The sequence below is a fragment of the Cupressus sempervirens genome, chromosome 4 (assembly GCF_028749045.1).
Source record: "Cupressus sempervirens isolate cs-2001-9-10 chromosome 4, ASM2874904v1, whole genome shotgun sequence".
Classification (NCBI taxonomy): domain Eukaryota; kingdom Viridiplantae; phylum Streptophyta; class Pinopsida; order Cupressales; family Cupressaceae; genus Cupressus; species Cupressus sempervirens.
Window position 1 is genome coordinate 909,515,596 of NC_143121.1, and position 16,664 is coordinate 909,532,259.

Genomic DNA, 16,664 nt, shown 5'->3' on the forward strand with positions numbered 1-16,664 from the left:
GACGATCTTATCTACCTACCTTAGTTTGCCATGCTCTTGGCGTTTGTGCTATATTGAATACACGTGTCCAAGTTATCATTACTGACATGCCAGCTCAGCCATAGTTCAAGTCACGCCACTGAAAACAGCTCAGCAAGCTGCACAGTTTGGTGTGGCCGATTACTTCCACGTGTCCTGGAATCATTGGGTCCGCTGATTGGAAGGGAATGAGCATGCAAATTATAATTACTAGTACTAGGGAATGAATGAATGAATGGTTCTCTGACTGACCGTGGCCAGTAGATCCCACGAAAGTCCCATCGGTGTACAAACAACAAATTTCGTGAATTCGTTACCTCGATTACGGAGCGTAAATTGGTAATTAATAATGGCGTATTGTGATTCATGTTCCTATACTCTGCCCCTCTTTTGGTATGAACTTGCAGCCGGGACTCAAAAGTCAATACGTATCACCTTTTTTGGGCTTTTCGGACAGGAGGGAGTTTCATTCTCTTTTCTGAATTGTGTTACCGGAAGATGAAACACTGAGAACATTAGCAAGGACTGGTCAGGAATGGTGGCCATGAGGAGGTCTCGTCTTCTTCGAAATCAGTTGTTCACAAGAATATCAGTTGTTTGGTTTCTGTGTGTACTCTTCATTCTCCTGGCATTCAGTACAACATGTCTTCTGGTTGTAGATAAGGTTAGTCTTAGCGTTTTTCAAGTTTCCCGTTCGATTCATCTTGGGATTGACGAGTTTTGTGAAATTGCGATTTCTGGAAGGCATATTTGGGGGGCTCAGATGCTTTTTCTTCCTAATGTTCTGCGGTTGCTGTGATTTCTGTATGTTTTAAATTCTGAAAATTTTACTTATTGTGTGATTGAGAGCCTCTTTGTGATTTTTGAGCATTTATTATAGCTGCGTGCGGTGGAGATCTCTTGTGGGTACTGCTAATATATATATCCGTTTCAAATTCTTGAATATATTCTGCGCGGGTAGGTATTGTGATATATGTCTGTTTCGAATTTCAAAATACATTTTTTTAATTCTAAAGTATATTTGTTCAGGGGTGGGGATGCTGGTGGGTATTGTATGTTTCAAATCTTAAATTTTGTTGGGGTGAAATTGGAGTTTCCTATGCTTTTTTGAGGAGATGCTCTGGTTGAATTTTCATGGAGATCTGCCATGTGTGTTGTGATATCTGTTATGTTTCGACTTAGAAATGCATTTTGTTGGGGTGATTTTGGAGTTGCCTCTCCTTCTTAAGGTTATAGTGTTGTTATCTTTTTCTCCGACGATCTGCTGTGGGTAATGTGATTATTTATGCTTCAAATTCAAAATGCATTATTTTTCGGAAGATTCCGATTTATTCAACTCACTTTTTAATGGGCATTGCTAGCTCTCTCTCAATGTGCATCAAATGTTAAATGCAATTTATTTTGCATATGTGGAGTTTCTTATCCTGTTCTTATTACTGATTCTAGCCGTCTTTGGGGGTGATCTGTTGTGTGCCTTCTAATTTCTCTAATGTTTAGTTTGAAAGTGAGATTTTTGGGTCAATTCGGAGTTTCTTATCCTCTTTTGAAGGGTTTTATAGCTTTCTTCCGATTGAGATCTTTTATAGGTATTTGATTTCTGTATGTTTTTGAGTTATTGATGCAGTTCAGAGTTATATCCAAAACGAAGACAATAGTCGGAGACAATCTAGAGCCCACTCCATGGCACCCATTCCCAGCAAAGATATTTCCATCAGATGGCGAGTATACGCGAGCTTCGCAGATTTTTCAGTGCTCCTACCTGACCTGTGCTTCCCCCTTGAGGTTGATCCGCTCGTACATGAATAAGAATGAGCTGCTTCCCAATGCAACTCATTCCTGTCCTGCGTTTTACCAGTGGATTCATGAAGATCTTGCGCAGTGGCGAGTATCTGGAATCACAGAAAAGAACATTAAGGCTGCCAAGGAATTCGCTGCATTTCGAGTGGTCATTGTGGGTGGTCGATTGTATGTTGACCCGTATTACGCCTGTGTGCAGAGCAGAATGATGTTTACAATTTGGGGATTCTTGCAGCTTTTGGAAAGGTATCCTGAAATGGTTCCTGATGTTGATATCATGTTTGATTGCATGGATAGGCCAAAGATCGAGAGGGAAAAGTATACACAATCCAATTTTTCTCCACCTCCTTTGTTTCGATACTGCAGTAATAGAGATCATCTTGACATTCCTTTTCCAGATTGGTCCTTCTGGGGATGGTAAGCAACCCTATCAAATGCTATCCTTCTTTTTCTTTATAGTTTTAATGCAAAAATATGATTGGAAGGCTATTGGGCCCAGAGTAGCATAACGACCATCAAGCAGCACCAAGTTATATGAAATATCACCATCTGAGAAAATTCATTCCAGTAAATATGCTGCAAGAACCATACGCCATGTCAACCATGTAAATTAATTCCAAAAACAATGAGCAAAGCTGGACTTCGGGTACTGTGGAGTTGAAGTACAGCTATCTTATCCCTGATTTTTCTCTATCTTGACTGTATATATGGACTGAAAAAATTGATGCTTCTGTGCTTTTAGGAAACCATAGTAATAAATTCTAAATTCTAAATTCAAGCTTGTGTCAGAGGACAAAGTTGCAAATGGGAAGAGCACGTGCCCCAGAGTAGGATAACTGGCCATCAAATTGCCTTCCTCAACCTACATCTAAACATACATCTAAACCACAACATTCTTGCACATTCATTCTTATATGTATGGAAAAAACATCGTATGGCATATCAACACTGCAAATACAATTCTACATGTATGGGGTAGCCTGCACTCTGGATGCTGTGGAATTAAGAGTTTCAGGTATCTCGTTCCTATTTGTTCCTCATCTCTATTTTATGGATAAGCAAAGGACAGACAAACCAAGTCATGTTTGAGTGTCATATTTCTTAGTTACACCTATGTTGATCGGTGTGAATAGCCCATCATATAAGATACTGCCAACCAGAAACAGAGCTCAGTTTAATTTGTTCTTAGGATTGTTGATGGTGCAAGTCTGGTATTAAACATAAATTATTGAACGGCAGTATTTTCTTTTACAGAGCTAGTTACTTTAAAATTTTATTTCCTTATTTCCTGACCTAACTTCTAGAAGACAGGTAGGGAACCCTAGGATGCAGACACTTGTTGCAGAATTTTGCGCTATTTACTAAGTACTCATCTTGAAGATTGCAAAATATAATTGGCTGTTGAGAGTTAGTAAACTAAATTAAAAGGTTGTTGGAATAGAAAACATAGATCAAAAACTGCATGATTGGAACCGGTCTTAAAACAGTTCAAGGGTCGCAACACCAAAGTGGAAGTGGTGGAAATTTTTTACAAGTTTAAATCAGACATGGAAATTCTCTGCATTTGAAGGAGGTAACATTTGTCATACATTTCTTTAGCTGGCAGACTTGTCCCCTAATTCCTCCTTAGTGACTGTGCTTTATTTTTCACGATGTTAGAGCATGGCTTCTTACATATCCTGAGAATCTCTCTACTTTCCTAATTCTCCTTCACTTCATTGAAGTCCAGATAAAGAGTTCAGTATTTTCATTGATGTTGTTGATGTCAACAAATACCTCTTTGCTCTATTTAGAATGAGGCCGAGAGTAACTGTGTAGGAATAGGAATAGAGAGGGAGACCGAAGATGAGCTTCAACAAACTATTCAGAGTGAGATTGGGGTAAACAAATAAAATATTGATTTGAAAAATAAACGACTAATAGTTGTTGCATTCCTATGCTGCAAATCAAAATCTCTAACACAGTTACCAGGTTTGAAAAATTAAATTTGTTTTGGAGTTCAAACAATTTCAGGAAGTAAATTCTTTTTAGGAATCGAAAATTCTGGACCAAGTCAGATAAATCTCTCTGTTCCAAAAATATTGATCACTTCAGATTTTGCTCAAAAAGTCCAACTTTGGAAACAGAGACCTCTATAGTGGTCCTTAGGAATATTGCTTTCTGCTCTCAAGTTAGAAACACTTTGGTAGGATTGATAGTGCTTAAAGTCTTGCCAAAGGTGAAGTCTTTCAATAGTTACTCGAGTCAATAAATATTAATTTTTTAAAAAGTAAAATATTCTTTTATTTTGTGCTAAAATGTCATGGGACTTTAAACACTTCAGCATGGTAATACATCCGTAAGCTTATATATCAGATCACACTTTCCCAAGAAAATATATATACCAATTAAGAAATAGCAATGATTTTTAGACCAAAGGAGCAATTAACTGATAGAAATGTTATGCCGCTCTTGGTGTAAATAAATGTTATTTGTCATGATTATTTTTGCTTTATCTCAAGTCCATCCACAAATGAGCAAAATCTCTAGTTGGCTGTCAATTAGAGCATGGTAAGGAGAGAGGAGACACTAGAGTGAGGTGACAATACAAATTTATCTCAGACATCATTAAATGAAGACGAAACTGTGCATATTGCTTTGCCAGCTACCATATGTGATAACAAAACCTTCCGATACTACAATGTAATTTATTGATCCTGTGATCTTTAAGGATTCAAGGATCACAGTCCCTAGGAGATAGTATTTAGTTGTCTTTATTTTCTGTTATGTTTTACAGTAATAAGACTGCAACACATATGTGTTAATACCTTCTTTGAGATCATGAGCTGTTAGACAACCCATTTTGAACCTGGAAAGTACAGCATACTTATCTCAAAATACAGTGCCAGTCAATCTTAGGGTGTATAACCCTTTAAAACCATACCAATAGAGAAAGGATTATGACCATACCAAAATTTGATTGATAGCTCCACTCCTATGATCAAGGCTACGCCTGCTCCTTGTCATTTCATGTCCAGCAATGGATCACTCATGACTCGTTTGTAATGTTCCTGAATAGAAATAAATGTATTTAATTATTTTTGTGTAATGGGCCGATTGTTTAATTTAACTCGGACCAAAATATAATTTTTGTCATAGTAGAGTGTGTCGCCATCGTCTAATTTTGTACACCCTCGGAAAGTTTTTTCCGATGGGTATTTAAGCACGGCTCGTAGTAGTTGATAGGTATGCTTTTGGTTTTTATCTCTCTGTATTGCGGATTCCTATTGGAGTTCGGCATTGTTTGCCATTTCGGAAGTGAAAGACCTTCCCTATTTGGCTTGCACGGTTTCGGTGGGTTTCATCCCTCACCCTATTCCGTTGGTGTTTGTTTCAATCTGTATCTGGCAATTTGAAGACTTATCTATATCGGGGTTCTTGTTGGTGAATTTCTTAGTCTCTGCGTATGCAAATTGTGCAAGTAATTCCTACAACTCTAAGTGTCATCATTTGGTTTGCATTGATAATTCATCCTCCGAAACATCATTGTACGACAACCATCCTTCACACTCCCCTACACTTCACCGTACGGTCAATTGCACCTTCTGTGTGTCACCGTATGACAACCTTGGGCCATCGTACGACCACCCCTATTGCCCACAAACCCCAAACGGGCTCTTCCTGCTACACACACTGTACGTACGGCTTATAAATCTTGTTATCTAAGCTTGTGTTGCACCATACGGTACCTAAGACCACCATACGGCATCCTAAACACCTCCGTACAGCCATCATAGCCCACCGTACTGCCAATAAAACCCACCGTACGACTATTGTATCCTGCGTACAACAACTTGGAGCTCATCTTCCGTACGGACTTCCTCAGTCCCGTACCACAATCTTGGATCACTGTACGGTCATTCCATTTCCCAGGCAACCTACGGACTTAGTGGCTTCCCCCCAGATCCATCGTATGAACATATTGTTTCCAGATCGAATGCCCTCCATACTTCTAGTTTGATCGCCATCCTTGCACCTCTGCCAAAATCGATTGTGGAATTAGAGTTGATAGTTCCCAGCCTGCATTCTATAGACTGTACGGCCTTAATTTTGGAGTTGTCGCACTGATAAAAAGGGGTTCTCAGTGGGTGCGGATCATTTCAGTGGTATCAGAGCAATCGATCTTGCTAGCCTGTGATCGGTGAATGCGAGTTTATAGCCGGAAGAGAAGGACACATTCTTTTGATCGAATGGCTGAAGAACAAGAACGGGAATGGGAACCGATAGGTGTCGAACTCATTGCACTTCTGAGGGATCTTGCACGGAACCAGGCACAAATCATTGATACTCAGCGGCTTATGGAAGAAACTCTCAAAAAGTTGGCGGAAAACAAAATTTCTGGAGAACCGAATGGACATAGCGCAAATTCTGTGGCAGGCAGATCACACCCTCACACTGCACACTCTCGACCATCCATGTCGACTTTCCCACCACGGACTGAGACACATCACAGAGAGAGACTTCCAACCTTCGAGGAAATACGGGAGGATTGGCAGAATGCAAATCTTGAAGAAGACATCTACAAGGATTATGCAGATCTAAGAATGAGATACGCAGGAGGTGGAAACAGAGGAGGATATTTTAACGATGACCTAAGGAGAAAATTGAGTAAGGTGAACTTGTCTCCATTTGACGGTTCAGGCTCCTTTTCAGCACAGGCATGGGTAATGAAAGCCGACACCTACTTCCAGCTAAATCCTATGCTCGAAGAAGAAGCGATTAAATTTGCCGCATTACACTTGGAGGGTGTTGTGCATGAATGGTGGCACCACGACACTATCACTCTTGGGCATGATCAAATAAAGACTTAAGCTGAGTTCACAGAGAGACTATTCGATGGAAAAGACCCCGAGCTCAATTTCAAAGCTCTGGCACAGCTGAGGCAAACGGGATCAGTAGATTAGTTCATCGCAGATTTTCAGAGACTTTCTGTGTTGGTGACAGACATTTCTGAACGAAGGCGGGTCGTTCTCTTTATGGATGGACTGGTAAAACCACTGAAAGGTTGGGTAAAAGGATTCAACCTGTCAACCTTGACGGAAGCAATCAGTAAGGCATAAAGCATGGCGTCGTCATCAGCATCATCCTCATCCTCTCGGATTCATTCACATTTGAAACCGCCGACATTCCCGAGGGACAAACCTCCGCCCAAGAAGCCATCACTGGATGAAACATCCCGACAAGAACTCCAAAGAAATAAGTTATGTTTTAATTGCAAGGGGCCTTGGGAACCTGGCCACCGATGTCTCGGGAAAGGGAAAATTCATTACATCGAAGTGATGTCCGATGAAGAAGATAAGCAGGATCGAGAGGAAATGCCAGTGGAAGACATCCAACCTAGCGGTGACATTGACATGACCAACTTCAACCATACGGAGAGGATTGCCGCTTTAATAAAACGTGGAGGATCCATTGCCTTGGCTGGCAGTCCGAGGTGCACAGTTTTCCGTCTGCGAGGTACCCTTCAGGGACAAAGGATCACAGTGATGCTGGATAGTGGAGCTACATTGAATTTCATAAATTCATCTTTAGTACAGTGAAAAAATCTTCCAATGGAAGCACACGTGGGCTTTCAGGTCAGTTGCTAGAGGGACTTTCCTGCCCTGCACGCACCTAGTTCCTCAGCTGAGTATCACGATGGCAAATCACACAGTGACAGAGGACTTTTTTATAGTGGATCTGGTCGACATGGAGGTCATCCTCAACATACAGTGGATGGAGACGCTTGATGAATACACTCAGAGTTTCAAGAGAATGGACTTCACTTTCGTGGCTGATGGGAAGAAGGTGGTCCTCCGAGGGATGGCAAATGAAGGACCAAAGGAAGTGTCTGCTCATCCGATAGAGGCAATCCTATGGCATGATGATGTTGCGTGGGTTGCACAATGTTTCATCTCGATGGAACCTATTAAGGGGCACCAAACACCTCCACAGGATAAAGAGCTTCAGGATGTTTTAAGTAAGCATGAAAGGGTTTTCATAGATATTCCTCTTGGCATACCGCCGCATCGAGGATTTGAACATACAATAGAGTTGGAACCAGGAGCGAAACCTGTTATAACCACACCGTACCGCCACCCGAAGAAGTTCAAAGATGAAATCGAACGAACGATCCAGGAGTTACTTGATAAGGGATGGATCCGTCCTAGTTCTAGCCTGTTCGCATCATCAGTAGTGTTGGTCAAGAAGAAGGACGAAACATTGCGTATGTGTGTGGACTATCGCGCACTGAACAAGAGGACAATAAAGAACAGGTACCCCATTCCGAGGATAGATGAGCTGCTGGATGAACTATATGGTGCGGTCTATTTCTCAAAAATAGATCTTCGTTCTGGATACCATTAGATCCGAATGAGGGAAGAGGATGTGGAGAAAACGGCCTTCCGTTGCCATTACGGACACTATGAGTTCCTGGTCATGCTGTTCAGGCTGACCAATGCACCTGCTACATTCCAGTCATGCATGAACCGCATCTTTAACAAGCAGTTGTGTAAGTATTTGTTGGTGTTCTTTGATGATCTTCTCATTTATAGCAGGACGTGGGAGGAGCACTTGAAACATTTGAATGAGGTTCTAAGTATCATGGAAGAACAATCCTTATTCGCCTAACAATCCAAATGTGAGTTCGGAATGACGGAGATATTGTACTTGGGGCATGTTGTCAGTCAATATGGGGTTCAAGTGCATCAGGAGAAGATCCAGGCCATCCTCGATTGGCCTCCCCCGAAATCACTCACGGATCTGTGAGGGTTCTTCGGATTGTGCAGCTACTACAGGAGATTTATCAAGGGGTTTTCTCAGCTCAACGCACCTTTAACAGATTTGACGAAGAAAGGGGCTTTCCAATGGAATGAAGAAGCGCAACTCACATTTGATAGATTAAAAGAGGCCATGAGCACTTGTCCGGTGTTGGCATTGCCCGACTTCACCCAACCATTCATTTTGGAATGCGACATGTCAGGGGAAGGCATTGGAGCAGTTTTGATGCAGGACAGACACCCCATCGCCTATGAGAGCAGGAAGCTTACACTAGCTGAGTGCCTGTATTCCATCTATGATAAGGAAATGTTGGCCATTGTTCACGCACTGACCAAGTTTTGGCAGTACTTGGTTGGTGCCAAGTTTGTTGTCCGTACGGATCACAACAGTCTGAAATATTTCCTGGAGTAGCGGGATCTGAACGAACGACAACAAAAATGGGTAAGCAAGGTTCAATCTTTTGATTTTGATATTGAATATGTAAAGGGGAAAAACAATGTTGTTGCAGATGCCTTGTCCCGAAGACCCACCATCTGCTCACTAGAGCAGATCTCAGCCGACTGGAAGGCACAATTGCTGGTGGAATATTCCAAGAATACTTTTGCTTGTGAGATAATGGATGGTCACATCCACAATGATCGTTATAAGGTGGTGAATGATATCATTTATTATAAGGATCAGATCTACCTAGTGCCTGAATCAAAGTTGAAGAAAAAGATCCTGAAGCACGTGCACGACTCCCCTCTGGCTGGTCATCTTGACTTCCTAAAAACTTACAGAAGTATGAGGGAGAGGTTCTCATGGAAGGGATTGAAGGGGGATGTATTGCAACATGTTAGAGCATGTATTGTTTGCCAACAGAACAAATCCGAACACACTCTTCCTGCTGGACTGCTACAGCCTCTGCCAATCCCCGAACATAAGTGGGAAAGTATATCCATGGATTTCATAACAGGTCTTCCCAAGGTGAACGGAAGGGATTGCATCTTCATGGTAGTTGACCGATTGACAAAGTACGCCCACTTCTTCGCCATCCCTTCGGACCTTCAAGCTACACAGCTCGCCGATCTGTTTTTCAGAGAAGTCTTCCACCTACACGGGTTACCTCAAAACATCGTCAGCGACTGGGATAGACGCTTCATCAGTATCTTCTGGACAGAGCTGTTTCGGATGGCAGGCACTGAACTATCACCGAGCACAAGTTACCACCCACAAACAGATGGCCAAACTGAAATTGTGAACAAATGGCTCGAAGGTTATCTACGAAACTACGTCTCGGCACAACAACGCGCGTGGGTGAAATGGATCCACCTCAGAGAATACTGCTACAATACCACTTATCACATGTCGATCGGAATGACGCCGTTCAAGGCTCTATACGGGCACAGACCACTCTCCTTCCTTGATACAGTTTTGAGCGACAGTCGCGCTCCAAAGGCGAAGGATTGGCTTCAGGAAGGACAGGACATTTTGAAGAGTTTGAAAGAAAACCTGCAGTAGGCACAAAATCGACAAAAGGTATATGCCGATAGACATCGATTAGAGAGGAGTTTTGAGGTGGGGGATTTGGTCTATCTCCGACTATAGCCTTAGTGACAGTCCTTACTGAAGGGAATAGGGAAGGAGAAACTAAAGCCTCGGTTTTATGGTCCCTACTGCGTGATCCGTCGCATTGGTGAGGTAGCGTACGAACTGGAGCTTCCCGAAGGTAGTCGCATTTATAATGTCTTCCACGTTTCTTGTCTGAAGAAGGCTATCGAGCAAAACATCTCCGTCAATACAGATCTTCCACCACTCAATGAGGAGGGGAAACTCATCTTGGAACCTTCTGAGATTCTCGAAGTACGCAAAAAAGTCTTGCATAACCGAACAGTGAGAGAATACCTGGTACGTTGGCGACATCTATCGCTGGACGATGCAATGTGGGAAGGCGAACACATCCTTTAGCATCCGACACTGCATTTGCTTGAGGACAAGCAAATTTCAAGACGGGAGGACTGTAATGTTCCTGAATAGAAATAAATGTATTTAATTATTTTTGTGTAATGGGCCGATTGTTTAATTTAACTCGGACCCAAATTTAATTTTTGTCATAATAGAGTGTGTCGCCGTCGGCTAATTTTGTACACCCTCGGAAAGTTTTTTCCGATGGGTATTTAAGCACGGCTCGTAGTAGTTGATAGGTATGCTTTTGGATTTTATCTCTCTGTACTGCGGATTCTTGTTGGAGTTCGGCATTGTTCGCCATTTTGGAAGTGAAAGACCTTCCCTATTTGGCTTGCACGGTTTCGGTGGGTTTCATCCCTCACCCTATTTCGTTGGTGTTTGTTTCAGTCTGTATCTGGCAATTTGAAGACTTATCTATATCAGGGTTCTTGTTGGTGAATTTCTTAGTCTCTGCGTATGCAAATTGTGCAAGTAATTCCTACAACTCTAAGTGTCATCATTTGGTTTGCATTGATAATTCATCCTCCGGAACATCACTATACGACAACCATCCTTCACACTCCCCTATACTTCACCGTACGGTCAATTGCCCCTTCTGTGTTTCACCGTACAGCAACCTTGGGCCACCGTACGACCACCCCTATTGCCCACAAACCCCAAACGGGTTCTTCCTGCTACACACACTGTACGTACGACTTATAAATCTTGTTATCTAAGCTTGTGTTGCACCATACGATACCTAAGACAACCGTACGGCATCCTAAACACCTCCGTACGGCCATCATACCCCACCGTACGGCTATTGTATCCTGCGTACGACAACTTGGAGCTCATCTTCTGTACGGACTTCCTCAGTCCCATACAACAATCTTGGATCACTTTACGGCCATTCCATTTCCCAGGCAGCCTACGGACTCAATGGATTCCCCCCAGATCCACTGTACGGACATATTGTTTCTAGATCGAATGCCTTCCATACTTCCAGTTTGATCGCCCTCCCTACACCTCTGCCAAAATCGATTGTGGAATTACAGTTGATAGTTCCCAACCTGCATTCTATAGACCGTACGGCCTTAATTTTGGAGTCGTTGCACTGATAAAAGGGGTTCTCAATGGGTGCCGAACATTTCATTGTCATACTTTCACAAGAATGTGATATTGTCCTTAGTGCCTTTGATTGACCTTATCACGCCAAGCGTAAACAAATACCTAATCAAGGGCCATCATACCAATTTGGGGAAGTGACTAGTCTCCATAATACATTTAAACACCCTTGCTAAATGAAAGAATATATAATTGCTGAAATAGGCACTGAAATGTCCAGTGCAGCATGACAAGTACCAACCTAGGCATGACTATCCATGAACTCTAGCAAGATTTGGCACCTACCTATTCAACCCTCACGTTCCTCCCATAAATGGATTGTTTTTCTTGCTTTTCCCTATCATATTGCTATTTAATCTTCCATTCCTCTTATAAAAAATATGATAAAACTAATTTTTCATTGTTTTTTCTGAAGATCATCTAATTGGGACCTTATTTAAAACTAAATGATGTCAGTAAATTTACTTCTCAGTGAATTTTTGACAAGAAAATTATGATGCACAAAAAGATATTAATTGCTCGGCAAATTGAGCTTTTCCACATCCATTTCTCCTTCATATGGTTGAATCACCAATTGTCACGTGCTTTGGAGGGTGGTCATTTAAAGATATAATTTTGGATGCTAAGAGCTATGTGGATGGTTCTCCTCTTTGCCTTTGAATGGCTCTTCTCTTACCTCAGGTATCTCAAATGGAAACCTGAACTTTTCAATTTGTGCTTCCTTCCACTTTGTCTTGTCAAATTTACCCATGTATTGGGTTACAGTTTCAATCTCCAACTTCATGAACCTCTCTTCGCGAGAGTTTTCCACTCTTGATACCTGCTGTCTTCATCATTTTGAGCTATGCTCAATCTCACCTGTTGATTCCACCTCCTTGTGTACATATCTTGTTGCTAGCAGATGGATTTACCTTTGCCTCTTGCTCTTGCTTATCTTTTGAAGGGCATAATCTGTAAAACTGATCATAATGCAATTTTCCTGGAAACAAAGGTCACATTAGAAAGCTCTATTATAAATCTGATCTTGATTAGGAAGGTTTTATTATACCATTCCTTAATTCACGAGTACATATTCTAGCTTAAATAATCCAGAATTTATATATGCTTGCTTCTGTAAATCAAGGTCTATACCTAAGAATAACGTCATAATAGAATTGGATAACTTGCTTAAGTGCTAGAAATGAAGATGATGGCCTTAGGAAAACTTCGAAATTAAATGACACAAAATCCAACAGCAAGGTTGACACAAGTTATAGTCTGGAGAAATCCTTTGGGTGTTAATACTCCACATGTCAACTGAAATCAACAAGATCACAAACCAATTCTCAGTTGCAACCCACCATAAACATTGCTAGGCTATTTTAGCAACTCTATAATACATCTTGTTTTCTTTCCTCTGCAACTTACCCAAACCGTAGAAGTATATATATTTATAAGACTGCATGATATCGTGATATATATTTTCTTTGCAAGTTGTCTGAAAAATTCTTGAAAATATCATGAGTTTTTTAAAATATCGGTGACCTCAACTTTGACCAAAATTTGCATAGGTGAATTGTAATGTTGCTGGCAATATCATGATAGATTCTCATTTTTCAATATAAGCCACGAATCTGCAATTTTTATCACTTTTCATTGACACTTGTATAAACATTTTATACACCTTGAACATTGTAAGTAGCTATCAAGATTCCCATCTGCCATTATTGAGTAGCTGTTAGGCCTGTCACCAGGGGACAATGACAATTAGTTGTTATTTCAACTCCAAATGTAGTTATCTACACTCGTGAAGACACTTTGTATAACTGAGTTCAATGACCTTGTGAATATGGAACATGACTGTTTTTATTATGATTAGTGATCATGACTGTTGCCTGATAACAGCGGACTCTCCTGTCATTACTTATGATTCATGAGCATAATCATGGTTAGAAAAAACTGTCAAATGATTACGCTATCGCTTGACTTTAAACTATTACTTCACAACAGATATTAGTGCTGTTGTTGACTTGCTGTCAGTTCTGCCTATCAATGGATATTGTTGTCAGTACGTTTTATTGCTAACATAGCTGTATTATTGAGGCCATTGTTTGGGAATATTAATTGTCACATGCCATTGATAGTGTTGTATCAACTATGATTGCTGTCATAATTATTGTCTTCTGACAAAATTATCCTTCTACGATTACTAATCTTCTAACACTGATCGATAGCGTTCTGTCATTATTGTGATCTGTATCATTCTTGATCAGTATGTTGTTCAGTGGCATTGTTGTTAGTACTGTGATCAGTTAATATGGGCATCATTGATCTGTCATACAATTATAGGAAATATTGCTGATCATAATGTTCAATACAAAATAGTGTTGATCCAGCCACAACTGTTGTCACTGCTGTGAACTGAAGAGATTTTTGAAGAGGTTAGGGAGACTATTGATGTCAATTTTAACACTATAGTTACTGTTCTATATACAGATTAGTCTGTTGGACTTGATAGTAAGGAGAATGGTAGAGTTATACATCTTATTTACACTTAGTTGCCGATTCGTGACACGAATCCGATTCGGGCACGTGAATCAGATCCGTGGATTCGGGATTTTTTTTTTTTTCCCAATTATGATTCGTGGAGGATTCGTGCATATATATATATATATATATGCATTATATATACTAAAAAATAAGACAAATATACATAATTCTAAAACTAAATCATTTCATAGTATGAATCTAGTATACTTGATCAATGACATTGATAATTAATCTATTTTCACAATTATAAAGAAAATCAACACATTCACATTGAATTACTGAAAGTGAAAGCTTGTAACATTCAAAATATAGATCATTAAACTTAAAGTTTATAACATGATTTACTCATAAAAGAGTCAAGAGTCAACACTAAAGTTTTTTATTTAATCATCAAATGGATTTTCAAGAAAATCCGCATCAGAGGGGTACTGGTGAGCTGCAAGTGCTGCATCTGTATTAGTAGAGGAACCCAAACCACTAGTAGTAGAGGGGATTGTTAACTCATAATCCTCCTCCTCATCATCCACATCAATCAAAGTGGATCTAGCAAGATCTCGGATGGTCATATCTAAATCAGGAGTCTTGGGTGCTACATCCCAAAGCTTTTCGGGCCCCTTCTTGTACTTAGGATCCTTCCGTGACAACAAGCGCAAATTGTTGTGAATGAACACAAGGTCTTCTGATTTTTTTGGAGCCAACCGGTTGCGTTTGATTGAGTGGATAAAGGAGTAAGTACTCCAATTCCGCTCAGCGGCAGAAGAGCTGGCAACCTAAAGAGAAATTAAAAATTATCAATACAACAATCAAGATAAATAAATTAAATAATAAATTCAAGGAATTGAGAATGTTAACCATAAGCTTAATTTTACAAACTTACTTGGGATAGGACCTTTATGGCAAGAGATTGGAGGTACGTGAAGGCTTGCCCATGAAGGTACCACCATTTGATGGCACCCATCCTGCTTTGGTCTGCTATGGCAATAGGGTCGAAATCCTCACCTGAGTTGAAAGCAGCAAATTCACTCCTCACAATTGCCCCAATCTCTGGATCTTGGAATATCTTAGCTAGTGCCCTCTTATACCCATCTACAACCTTTGCATCTCTAAATGATGGCACTCTACCTGGAAGGCGAAGTACATCTGCACTATAGTACCTGGGGATAACAAAAGACAATTGAACACTATCAAATATCAATAGCACAAACATTGGATAAAATAAGCACAAACATTTGATAAGAACTACAGTACCTCGGGGATAGAGCATATGCAAGGAGGTGCAAAGGTGTGGTCATCTTGTTCCATCGATGATGAACAATTTTTTCCACCTTCTTGTAAAGGGTGTCCTCAGGATCATTCTCCCTCCTCTGTATGACCTAAGATATGAAATATGAATAATAATTATAATTAGTGAATATGTCAATTTAAACTTTAGAATCTAGATATCTCTCAAATAAAAAATTGTTGTAAAAGAGCGTAAAACTTACCATTTTAATTTTTTCCAGCATACTATCCATGGAATCATAAATATCCCCAAGGCATGGCTCATCACTATCTGCGAAGTGAAGCATTGCCATTATTGGATTGGTGATTTCCAACACATAACTCACAAGACCCCACCAATCCTCAGCTAGTATCATTCTTCTCACATTTAAAGCCCTTGCTGTATTGGAATTCTTCCAAATGCCCCATTGGGGGCTAATGACCATATGCTTCAATGCTTCTTTTACCTTCACAAGTCGTCTCAAGACGATTGTGTGAGAGGCAAAGCGGGTTTCAGCAACCTAAGAACATGTTAAACTCAAGTTAGTAAAACATTTAAAAATTAAAACATGTTAATGTAAACAACAACAAAAATTAATAATTGTGGAATCCAATAATATTCAATTATATATTAAATATAAAAATTTACCTTCAATAACTCCAAGTCCGAGAAACTTCTAAAAATTGCTTGTGACATGTGGTGATTTGTCACAAACATTTGAATCTCTTCAGCTTCCTCATATATCCTTTTCACCCAATCTATTTCGGTGCCAATTGCTTTCATCACTAAATTGAGAGAGTGGACGGTGCATGGTGTCCAAAAGATATGATCATATCTAGACTCTACAATTATCCCTGCAGCCCTGCAAACTTTTGCATTGTCCGTGACCACTTGAACAACATTATCAGGACCCACTGACTCTATGGCATCAATGAGAATGGGTGAAATAAATTCTGCATCTTTCACTTGCCCTTCACAATCAACTGCCTTCAAGAACATTGCCCCCTTAGGGCATACAGCAATAACATTGATCAATGGACGGTTTCTACAATCTTTCCAACCATCCGAAATAATAGACACACCCGATTGAACCTAAAAATCTCTTATTGGTTGAAGTTGAGCCTCTACATTTTTCCTCTCATCATGTAATATGGTAGTGAGCAACTTCTCATAACCAGGCGGTTTGTAACCATGGGGTGCATCATTTATT

General features: G+C 40.3%; 2 protein-coding genes across 2 annotated transcripts in view; one reads left to right on the forward strand and one right to left on the reverse strand.

Annotated features, from left to right (window-relative positions):
• The first annotated feature begins 252 nt into the window (after positions 1-252).
• The window catches only part of LOC149564346 (O-glucosyltransferase rumi-like protein (DUF821)), a 58,922-nt gene continuing 42,510 nt past the window's right edge, over positions 253-16,664 (forward strand). The window contains exons 1-2 of the mRNA XM_089827405.1: positions 253-682; positions 1,643-2,232. Of these exons, the coding sequence (XP_089683531.1) occupies positions 554-682; positions 1,643-2,232 (719 nt within the window). The 5' untranslated portion in view covers positions 253-553. The remainder of the gene's footprint in view (positions 683-1,642; positions 2,233-16,664) is intronic.
• On the reverse strand, positions 14,486-16,562 carry LOC149564347 (uncharacterized). The gene is made up of 3 exons (XM_089827404.1): positions 15,678-16,562; positions 15,071-15,566; positions 14,486-14,963 (listed from the first exon to the last, which is right to left on the reverse strand). The coding sequence occupies exons 2-3, from the start codon at positions 15,455-15,457 to the stop codon at positions 14,577-14,579; spliced, it is 774 nt and encodes a 257-aa protein (XP_089683530.1). The 5' UTR covers positions 15,458-15,566; positions 15,678-16,562; the 3' UTR covers positions 14,486-14,576.

Coding starts and splice junctions, on each gene's coding strand:
- LOC149564347 (XM_089827404.1), bottom strand. CDS start 15,457: ATGCTCTATCCCCGAGGTACTGTAGTTCTTATCAAATGTTTGTGCTTA. Junction 14,964..15,070: donor CCATAAAGGTCCTATCCCAA/GTAAGTTTGTAA, acceptor ATTTCTCTTTAG/GTTGCCAGCTCTTCTGCCGC.